At 47.2% G+C, this 11115-nt stretch overlaps 1 protein-coding gene across 1 annotated transcript in view; it reads left to right on the top strand.

Moving 5' to 3' along the window:
* Positions 1-1121: 1121 nt before the first annotated feature.
* The window catches only part of DOCK2 (dedicator of cytokinesis 2), a 404121-nt gene continuing 394127 nt past the window's right edge, over positions 1122-11115 (top strand). The window contains exon 1 of the mRNA XM_001500101.7: positions 1122-1287. Coding sequence (XP_001500151.1) covers positions 1245-1287 — 43 coding nt within the window. The 5' untranslated portion in view covers positions 1122-1244. The remainder of the gene's footprint in view (positions 1288-11115) is intronic.

Below are 11115 nucleotides of genomic sequence, written 5' to 3'. Positions count from 1 at the left end.
AGCCTGCCTTATGGAGTTTGGACTTGCCTAGCCAGCCCCATATTCACATAAGCCAATTTCTTGCAATAAATCACTCTCTATGTATACATATCCTACTGGTTCTGTTTCTCTGGAGGAATCCTGACTGATTCAACTGCTCACTATAAAAGATGCTAGCCAATTTGTGTTGCTAGAAAAACCAAAAAGGAAATAACTTTAGATAAAATGAAATTAATATTTTGCCATTGCTGCTTGTCAGCTGTGATATTGCCTAATCTATCTTATTGTCTCTCTAGAGTAAGGCAGAAAGGGGTAGTGAGACTTATGGGTAAAGAAAGAAAATTCAGGAAGACTTTAATTCAGTCTTATCACTGTGGATCACAGAGACATTTTTGTTTCTTGATAGAATCTGTTGTTAGAGCAAAAATGAGATCTTTCCAAGAAATGTCTCCATCAGCCTGACTGTAGGACTCTTTCCCTGGAGTGCACTGTCACTGGTTGTTAGAGCTTGCCTGACCTCCTGGCATTGTTGGTAAATCCCAAGCTCGCGCGTATTTCCAGAGGTGAGATTCCTGAGCTTTTACCAGATTTTCCCCAATGGGTGTGTGCCACCAAAAGGACAAAAACCACAAATGACCTTCCCTCCAACTGGATATTTAACTCTCATTGTCACCTACTGCATACATTATCTCCTCTAATCCTCACAGTAACTCATGTGTCACCTGCTGCATGCATTGTCTTCTCTAATTCTCACAATAATCATATGAAGTAGGTACTGATATCCCATTTTACAGATGAGTAAATGGAAGCTTAGAAAAATCATTTGTCCTAGTTGCACAGCTGATAAGCAACAGACCCTGGATTTGAACCCACATCTGACACCAAAGCTCGCGCTGGGAGGTAAAGTGGGGGGAGCGATTCTGTTCAGTCACTATGCTTAGCTATCAGGGAACTTCCTGCTCTTGTGGTGGTGGCCTGGGTGGCCCCAAGTACCTGCTTGGTCTCTGGGCACCTGCCTGGGGAGGAGACAAGTTGAGGGGTGGCTTCCAAGCTTTGCGAGGGCTTTCTGGCCTTCTAGCCACTTCTACTGTGTCCCTGCCCAGAGGAGGGAGGAGGAGGAGCGGGGCGCCCAGAGGAGGAGAGGGCGGGTCCTGAGATGGAGTTTGAAAAGAGGAAGGAAGTGGGGCCCGGCAGAGCGCCGAGCCACCCCCTGGCTGCTTCCCCACAGGACGACGCGAAGCGCCCGCAGGCCCCCCAGCCCAGCCATGACCCCCTGGCGCAAAACTGACAAGGAGCGGCAAGGCGTCGGTAGGTGTGGGCACGGGGTCTGCAGCAGGCAAAGGACAGGTGGCGGAGAACCGCACGCAGGAAGATGCTGCGGAAGCCGGCGGCGCGGGCAGGGAGCGCTAACTCAAGGTCCCAGAGTACCGTGGCTCCCTCAGCCTGCTGCGGGGCCAGCTGCGGGGGGGAAGAGGAGGCAGAGTGAGAGGAAGGTGGGCACCCCGCCCAGCGGGATGCGCCCAGCTCCCACCTTTTCCCGCCCACCGCGGGAGCCATCTGTCCTGAACACTTATTCATCTCCTAGATGGGGTCTAGCGGAGCCCTTGGCAACCTGGCTCTGTGTGCCAGGCTCCCAGTGTTTCAAGGAACAGACTCCATCTCCCCATCTGGAGCCTTGGCCTCATGGAGCACCGCTCTCTCCCCTGGCCCGGCCCAGCATGTCTCCTTCCACCTCTGTCCAAAGCAACACTCCTCTGCCTGCTTCCCCTGCCTGTTCCTCCTGAGTCACATGACCCCTGATTTGGTAGAGCATCCAGAGGGCTGTGCAGGCTTGGGGTGTGAGGCTGGAGGGCAGGATCCTTCACTCAGACCCCTGGAGGGCTCTGGGGAGAAAGGCTCCTACCAGGTCATCTGGGGATATCTAAGAAGTAAGCCTCTTCAGCTTCAGCCATCTAAGCTCCCAGAGGCCTCTGCCTGAGCTCAGGGCGGAAGTGGTGGCTGGGGGAAGGGAGGCTTCAGGTGCTGGGACTCTTTCTACTAAGTGGCATCCGTGGTGCAATCCTCATAGACTCACTGTGGTTTTCAAACTTAAGTGTGAATTTAAAAACCACTGAATGGCTTACTACACAGGCAGATACCAGACAACACCCTCAGAAATGGGGATTGAGCAGGTCAGAAGTTGGAGGACCCAAGAACCAAGAACGATTAGATGCAGGGGCTCCCGAGGCCACTGATGGAGAAACATTGCCCTGGAGAGCACAACGTTTATCCATTCACTTACGGGGCTCTAGGCACTGTGGAGTGTTTTAAGATGAATGGTCCCCATCCAGAGAACAAATAATAATCCACACCTTCAAGGGGGCTCAATTTCTTCATCTATAAAATGGGAAGTTTGAACTAGACTCAGTAAGGACCGTTTTTAGCTTCAAATCTTCTTTAACTCTGGCCCTTCTAGCCGGAGGTATCAGCCTGAAACTCTTCTGGAGGGAAGATGGAGACTGTTGAATGAGACAGGTCATTGTAGGTGGAGGGACCCGTGTGGTCCAGGAGATGAAAGCTGGACATGAAGGACATATCCAGGAAAGAAGAGTGGTAGCTCCTTTTGCCTTGAGCGGAGGGTCCATTGAAGGGAGTGATTATGATCAAAGTAAGTTGGAACGACATTTTGGAAGGGTATGAATGCCTGACTTAGAAATTGAGACTTTTCCCACTAATGCAATGGGGAGCAATAGAAGGCTTTTGCGCAAGAAAGGGACAGGAGCAGATTTGTGCTGAAGCCTGTGTGGAGGGAGTCTGGGTGGACAGAAGAGCAAAGGTGCCTGGGCGGCAGACAAGGAGCAATTTTGGTTGTCTGGGGTAACTCGGCAGCTAATGGGGCAGACCAAGTGTGGTGGGAGAGGCCCACCCTCTGTCCCTAGGGCTGCAGTGTGTTCCAGCTGGACAGGCCCTGTGCTGTGGTGTGAAGGTCATGGGCTCTGGTGCCAGACTGCCTGTTTTGGATTTCAGCTTCCAACACTTCCCACCCCTGTGACCTAGACAGTTACTTACTCTCTCCAGGCCTCAGTTTCCTTGTCTGTATAAAGGGGATTATAACAGCACCTGCTTCCCAGGGTTGTGGGAGGACTATGTGAGTTAATCCACATACAGTGCCTAGAATGATAATTGTACAAAGTAATCCCCGCTAAGCATTATCAATTATTATTTTTAGACTTTATCCTCTGCATGGGGGCCCAGCTGAGGACATGACATCACAGGATGGACGGGGGCTACAAGATGGAATAGGGTTCTCACCCTCCCTAGCAGAGGAAGTCCCACCTCTACGCTCAGGAACGGGAACTCTGTTAGGCCTCAGGCCTGGGGGCTTCTTGACCTGATGGTATAGCTGACATTTTTCATGCCTACTTATGAAAATTCTCTTTTATGAGTGTTCAGAACATCTATGACCCTCTAGGGAGCCAGAGAGCACTCGGTAGGTGCCTTCTCATCAAAGGGATCTCTTTCTCTGCAGATGAATGTCAGAACTAAGGAAGGTAATCTCCAACCCCATCTGCAGGCTCTGGTAGATGGAAAGGAAAGGCTTATGTTATGATGAGTCCAGGGACTAGATTCTCCAACAGAAGGAACAGTGGCCTGAAAGTAAGGAGTCTAGGTTCTAGTTCTGACACCATCCCTATTTGCCGACAGATCTGTGTACTAGTGTTCTCACTGTATTTCTAGGTATTTCAAATTCTACCTCAAAGTATTCTTTTATGAAGAGCATGTGAGATAATGAGTATGGGGGCTTGGAAGAAGATAAAGAGGTAGAGACATGTAAAGGATTGGAAGGTTCTTAGAATATCTCTGGAGTCCCAGCCAGGCCTAACACGAGGAGAACCTGACCTTTGCTTCCCGCTTGGTTCCCTCTTCAGTGTGGGTGACATTTAGCCAGCCTTCCTCTGGTCTAATTGACAAGGGCTGCTGGTGTCTGTTTCTAGGGGTGCTAGCTTAACAGGAGGCTGCTTCATCACCAGTACCACTTGATTTCTTGCTCATCTTGCTGTCTAATGGGCAGGCAGGGTGACCCTCATGTAGATCCCTGGCCGGGTTATTCTTCTTTCCTTGATGAGCCTTAACATGTGATCCAATAGAGTTCCAGAGAGGACTCTCAGGTAGAAGTGGGTAGGAGTTTCCACTGACAAGACGGTGTGGCTACGAAGTAAGAAAAGGTGCGGCCTCTGCCCTTCAGGAAATATTTGTAAGGTTAGAAGCTTGGGCTGTCAAGCCCGAACTGAGTTCAAACCTAGGCCTGTTTCCTCATCTATACAATGGGGGTAATAATGATAATGTTGGTCTTATGATATTGTTGTGAAAATTGAATGGGGTGATGTAGGAAAAGCACTTAGTAATGTCACTGGCTCAATGAAAGTTAGTGACTGAGGTCAAGGGGGTTACCTAATAGTTGCAGAGCCAAGAGAGACACTGGTCTCTCTAATGCACCCTAATGCCAGGCTCAGGCCAGTCCTGCCTTACAAGAGTGTAGTGTTTTATGATTTACAAGACCCATTCTCATGCAACATCTTTTCTAGCTTCAGAACATCTGTGTGAGGCAGTGTATGATTATTGTCATTTTGTAGATGAAGAAACCAAGGCTCAGAGTTCACATAATTTGGAAGTAGTTGGGCTGGGCCTTAAATTCAATTGCCTTCAGACCTCAGGCCCTTTGCACCATACTAGGAGGGAATCGCGGAGGAGGAACATCATAGACAAAGGCAGGAGGTTGGAATGTGTGTGGCATTTAAGTCAAACAATAAGTAGTCCACTTTGGTTTTAGTGGATGTTTGTAGTGAAAAACAATATTGGAGAGGTTGATTACAGCCAGATTGTGAAGGGCTTTGAGTGCCAAACTTCTAAGTTTGGACTTCATTCTGTGAGCAATGGAGTTTCTAAGCAGGTGTGTCACCTGTAAGAAGTTAATATGGTTAATCCAGATAGGGGCAGGGATTGGACACAGAATAGAAGAACAGAAGTGGGTGACGATTTACCTGTTTGCTGACTGCCTGATCATTTAATCCTGCAGAAGCCCACTTATAATTAACTTTTACTTTTGGCCTTTACTATCTTAACTCTTTCTGCCTGAGACTCTTGTCAGTGACAAGAGTTTCCTCCTTGGAGGAGAGAAGGAAGGGCAGGAAAGGAGGAGGTAGAAAGAGTGAGTAGTGGTATCAGTTAGGATCAAGTGTGACTATGGGTGATGGAAAACCTTCAAAACTGTGACTTAACCAAGCTAGCAGTTTATTTCTCTCTCACATAGAAAGCCCAGAAGTTGTTCGTGAAGAAGTGGCAGGGTGGCTCATTGTGTCTCTTGCACTGCTTCCTTGGAACAAGGCTTCTGTCTCCTGAACCAAGCCAGCTGCTTAAGCTTCAACCATCAAGTCCACCTTCCACCTAGCAAGAAGGATGAAGGGAACAAGAAGGGCATGACTCTTTTCTTTAAGGACACTTTCCCAAAGGCCCACTTGACAGTTCCTCTTGTATCCTATTGGCTGAAACCTAATCACATGACCAAACCTAGCTGCAAGGGAAGCTAGGAAATGTAGTCTACAATGTAGGCAGCCATGCATCCAGCTAAAAGTTAGGAGTGCCATTCCGAAGGAAGGAGGGAAAGAAGGATATTGGGGATGACATGTTAGTTTGCTTAGGCTGGAACAAAATACCACAGGTGGCTTAAATAACAGAAATTTATTTTTTCACAGTTCTGGAGGCTATAAGTCCAAGACCAAGGTGCCAGCAGGTTGCTTTCTCCTGAGACCTCTCTCCTTTGCTTGCAGACAGCCACCTCCTCATTGCTTTGTCCTCACATAGTTCTCCCTTTGTGCATGCTCACCCTTGGTGTCTCTTCCTCTACTTGTAAGGACACCAGTCAGATCAGATTAGGGCCCCAACCTAACAACTTTATTTTATTTTGGTCACATCTTTAAAGACCTGATCTCCAAATATGGTTACATTATGAGATACTGGGAGTTGGGACTTCAACATGGAAATTTGCAGCAGTAGAAGGGACAACAATTGAGTCCATAGTGAGTGACCTGTGGTCTGTGGTATGCTACTTAGGGACTATAAAAGGGAGCTTTGAGGCAGGGGTTCTCAGTAAGAGGGTGAGGGTAGACAAAAGTTTGTTTGCCCTGAAGCTGGACCTGTTGGGTGGATTTGTGTGGGGGCTTCGGTTTTGCTCAGAAGCCTATTCTCTATGCACCTTGTCTCCAGTCCTGGTTGTGTACCTGGCTGTGGTGTTGGGGCGTTTTGCTTGGTTCCTTCTGAGGGCTGTGAGGGAGAATCTGTTCTGTACCTCTCCCTTAGCTCCTGGTGGTTCGCTGGCAGTCTTTGCTGTTCTTTGGCTTATAGAAGTATCACCTCGATCTCTGCCTCCATCTTCACGTGGCGTGCTCCCTGTGTGTGTGTGTGTGTGTGTGTCTCTCTCTCTCTCTCTCTACAAATTTTCCCTTTAAATAAGGACATCAGTCATATTGGATTAGGGCCCACCCTAATGACCTCATTTTGACTTAATTACCTCTGTAAAGATCCTATCTCCAAATAAGGTCACATTCTAAGGTATTGGGGGTTAGGGCTCTAACACATCTTTTGTTTGGGGAGAGGGGCACGTTTCAAGCCATAACAGCCTCTGCAAAAGCAGAGAAGGAGTCATTCCCACATCTCGGTTGGGGAATATGGAAGAATCTGAGACTACTCCCTGGTCCAGGGTTGTGAGTGATGCTGTTGCAGCCCAGGACCCTGGACAGAGCTGGTCCATGCTGGGATGGTCAGATTTGGAGTGGGCAATGGGCACCAGAGTCTCTTGCAGCAAAGGCTCTCGTTACAAGAAACAAAATCCACTCAAACTAGTTCAATTAAAAGACATGTGCTGTGTTTGTGTATGGAGGAGGAAAAGTGGTACATTTTAAGGGTCAGGGGGAATGAAACAGAAATCCAGAAAACATGAGCAGCAGGTCTCTGGGAAGGCCTGAACTGAGGCAGCTCTGGAAACCTCTGGCTCTCTTCTCATGGCTTTCCAGCTTCTGTAAACATATCAGCTCTCTTCTCCTTTCTATCCTTGCCAGCTCCTAATTCCATCACTCCTTTATAACGTTGATATTCTGATAACATCATAATGGTGGCCCCAGCATGCACCTACCACAACTTTGCATGACTTTGCAGTTCAGGCAACCACTGAGTCTTCTCTCTGTATTTATTTGTTCAAAATCCTGAGAGAGAAGATCTGAGTGGACTGACTCATCTTTTTAGGAAAGGCCACTCAAGTCGGAGGTCATTACCATTCTGAGAATGGGCCCCATTCTGATCAGGATACTGCCTCTGCATGGTCCAGTGTGCTGTGGCTATGGGTGGGGTGATGAGGCTTGCTACTCATCTAGCACCAGCAGTGAGGGGGACTCCTTTGAGTAGGAGGCATAAGTGAAACATACATCCCAAACACAGCAGGGCAGAACTCAGCTACAGAGGGACTAGTTACACTGCTTTTGTTGCCAAAGGCAACATTTAAGGAGGAGGGACAGAGTGCAGGAGTCACTCATTGACGTCTTAAATATTTGCTAGGCATTTCCTATGTGCCAGGCACTATGCTTGACACTGAGATTACTAGAATTAGGTCAATATCGTTCCTACCTTTTTAGAGCTTACATTCTCGTGTGGAAGACAAAGACCTTTGTTAACAAATCAATTATAATTACAAATTATGATATATGTTATTGTAATAAAAGAGAATTGTTCCATGAATAAGAATATTCGAGGGAGGTCTAAGATGGCCTGAGAAGACCTTTGAGGAGCAATAGGGAAAAGAATTCCAAAGGAAATTCTTGGAGAGATCTTAATACATGTATCTTTGCTATGGAGCCAACTATATCTTTGGACTGGTCCCCAGAAATTTGTCTGGTGCAACAAAAACACATGGATTGGAAATCTAATTCCTTTCTACAAGCAATTTTTAGGTGCCTGGGTCTCCTGCTTTCTGATGCTTCAGCAACTTGGGATTCTTTAGGAGTGCCTGCTGGGCTGGCTATTTGAGTCCACGTAAGGAGATTGTCCTAATCCCTAGGCTTATGGGAACCTCATTAGTTAGTGGCCATCTTGCCCCCAAAGATAATGTTTGTGTTTGAATGCTCCTTGACAGACTGTTTGCTAAGCTCTGCTTCCTCCTGAGATCAGCATCCTTGTACTGCTGCTGTATTTTGAGACGGGCTTTGTAGTCACTATAATATTCTGCTAATTTCTGGACCACTGGACTTCTTTTTTTTTCTTTTTTTAAAGCTTAATTTAATAGTCAATCACACATGGGGGCCACACTCTGTATTCTGTAGCATATGTTCTGCAAATGGGAAATGATAATGCTTATCACCACCCAACTCCAGAGGAATCTGGGTAGAGACACCAAAAATCTTCCCATTACTAGGTATTTTCTCCTTTCTTCTCACTTCCTTTAACTGGTGTGAGTTGAAAAGCGATCAAGCTGAGTTTATGAGCCTCTTAAGTCTTACTTGGTTTTTAGTTCTCCTTGGAGAAAGTCATCCCTTGCCCCTCTGATCCCACTAGGACACTTTCAGCTTCTGCATTGGTTTAAAGCTACAGTCACAGAAGCTGGGGCTGGAGGGGGATATGACTGACAATGTGGGCAGCTTTCCATACCTCTCTCCAAAGATTGCTTCAGGACACTCAGAGTTCCCCTGACAACACATGATCCCTTGGGTCAAAGCCTAAACTAGGATGGTGGAAGGAGACCTAGGTGGACAATGTGACATGCATAGATACTCCAGGATCCAACACAGGGTCTGAACAGAGCAGATGCTGAGCAGGAAAGTGTTGGGCTGGATTAAGTGGTGGCAATGCCAGGCCTGAGGCAGCATGACTGGCATGTTGGGCTGTGCAGAGGGGCACAATGGGTGCCAGCTGAACCATGAAGGTTTGTCTGGGAAGTAGGATTTTGCTGCTTGCCTCACTGGTGGTGGCAGTAAGGGAGTTGCCTCAGGAAAGAGTGTTCCAGGTAGAACAAACAGCCAATGCAAAGGTCCTGAGGAGGAAGGCTCTCTGATGTGTGGGAAGCCAGTATGTCTGGAGGAGAGTAAGCAAGGGGCAGAACAGTGGGGAATGAATTCTGAGGGGAGGTTGTATTGAGTAGTGTCTGGTATGTGTTGTAAGGACTTTGACTTTGGATGGGAGAGGGTGGGGCATTGCAGGATTTTGAGCAGAGTTGTAGAAGGATCTATCTTGTTTTAGAAGGATCATTCTAGCAGTTTTATGGTGAATAGAGAGAGGGAAATTAAATGTGGGAGCAGGGAGGCCAGTAAGGCAGCTGCTACAGTAATCCAAGCAAGAGATGGTGGTGGCTTATAGCAGGGGGCTGGCAGTGGAGGAGGTGAGATATGCTTAGATTCTGCATGTGTGTGTTGTAAGTGGAGCAAACGGACTTTTCCTCATGGATTGGATGTAAGTATAAGAGAGAGAGGAGTCAAGGGTGACTCCAAAGTTTTTGGTCTGAGCAGCTGGAAGAATGGAATTGCATTCAGCACTTCCTTCATGAAACTCTTGATCTATGTTGTCATCCACGTTGTCATAAATAATAACATTACCTCATTGCATGGCACATGTACAAAGCATTGTGGTATCATGTTCAACCCTCACAGCCACCTGAAGAGGTGGTACTTTTATCTTCACTTCATAGGTGAGGAAACTGAGGAACAGAGAGCTTCAAGGTCCCCTGGAATGCAACCTCTTTCAGGCACTTTTCTTACATCTCATCCCTGGAAGAAACCTCTTCTATTTTATTGAAGACCTCATTTTTCACCTTGTTTTTTGGTTACTTAACCACATATCATCTCCCCCATTGGATGGCATATTGTCTGAGGGCAGAGCTCTACAGGGGCTCAACTTTGAGTCCATCCAGCTCCAAGGAACTAGCAAGAATATGGTAGGTTAGAGAGGCTAATTATTCTTGTAACATGGGACCCCTTGGGAATCCAATGGAAGCTATAAACCCTCTTCCGACAAAAATGTGCACGTGTGCATTTTTGCCTTACAATTTCATTAAGGCCCATTCATGGAAGCCAGTTAAGGACCCGGGAAGAAAGTATTCAGTAACTATTTAGTAAACCAATAGAATAGATGCAGCCAAGGCATTCTGCCCAAGATGTGAATTCTTGCAGATGGGAGCTTCCAAGAATAAGAAAACTATTTTTATAGTCTGTTCAGATCAATAATCAATCAAAATCGGTTAAGTTCAATAAGCCTGTGCTAAATGATAGTCCTGAGCTGGGTTTTAGGGCCCAGAGCTGAAAAAAGTACAGTCTCTGCTCTCGGGAAGGTTATAATCCAATAGTAATCTCTTTCTTCTTTTTGCTTGAGGCAGAGAAGAACACTATTATTAGTACTAATGCCCCCATTTCACAGGTCAGGAATGGGTACACCCTTTGCTTCATGTTACTATGGCTCCTGCCATCACCCCATCATGTTTCATTGTAGCCTCATGTAGAATTATCTGGCTCCTCTATGGAATGTAAACTCCTTGACAGCAAAACCATGTTTCTTGCTCTTCTCCAGCACAGAGTGCCTGGCATGGGGCAGGTGCTCAATTAGTAGTTGTTGATTAGATGGATGGATTAATGGGTGGATGGATAAGTGGATGGATGGATGAGTGGATGGATGGATGGATGAATGGGTGGGTGGTTGGATGAGTAGATGGATGGATGGATGGATGGATGGGTTAAGGAAGGATGGACAAGTAGGTAAATGGATGGAGCAGGGACAGGGGCTAGAGGTTTTTCACTTTCTGTTGGCCTCCTAAGGTTCAGATAGACTGAGTGGCCCCTTCTTGCCTGCTTCACCCCTACCCTCTTCCCTGTCAGGCGGCTAGGTCTTGTGAGAGCAGAACAGCAGTGAATGGGGTGTTCTTGAACTCTTCTCCAAACACCTGGACCCCTGTAGTTGGCCACTGCACCAACCTCCATAGTTCTCACCCTGGGACTCCATTCAGATGGCCTTGCTATCTCTCACTGGGACTGTGCGCAGTCAAGCTAATTTCTCCTCCCTCCTCCCTGACCTTACTGCCTTGCCTCCCCACCCACCTCCTCAGGGGCTCTCACTCCAATTCTTCCC

Source organism: Equus caballus, chromosome 14 (assembly GCF_041296265.1).
Source record: "Equus caballus isolate H_3958 breed thoroughbred chromosome 14, TB-T2T, whole genome shotgun sequence".
Classification (NCBI taxonomy): domain Eukaryota; kingdom Metazoa; phylum Chordata; class Mammalia; order Perissodactyla; family Equidae; genus Equus; species Equus caballus.
Note: the sequence above shows the minus strand (reverse complement) of the source record. Positions and strands in the feature narration are given on the sequence as shown.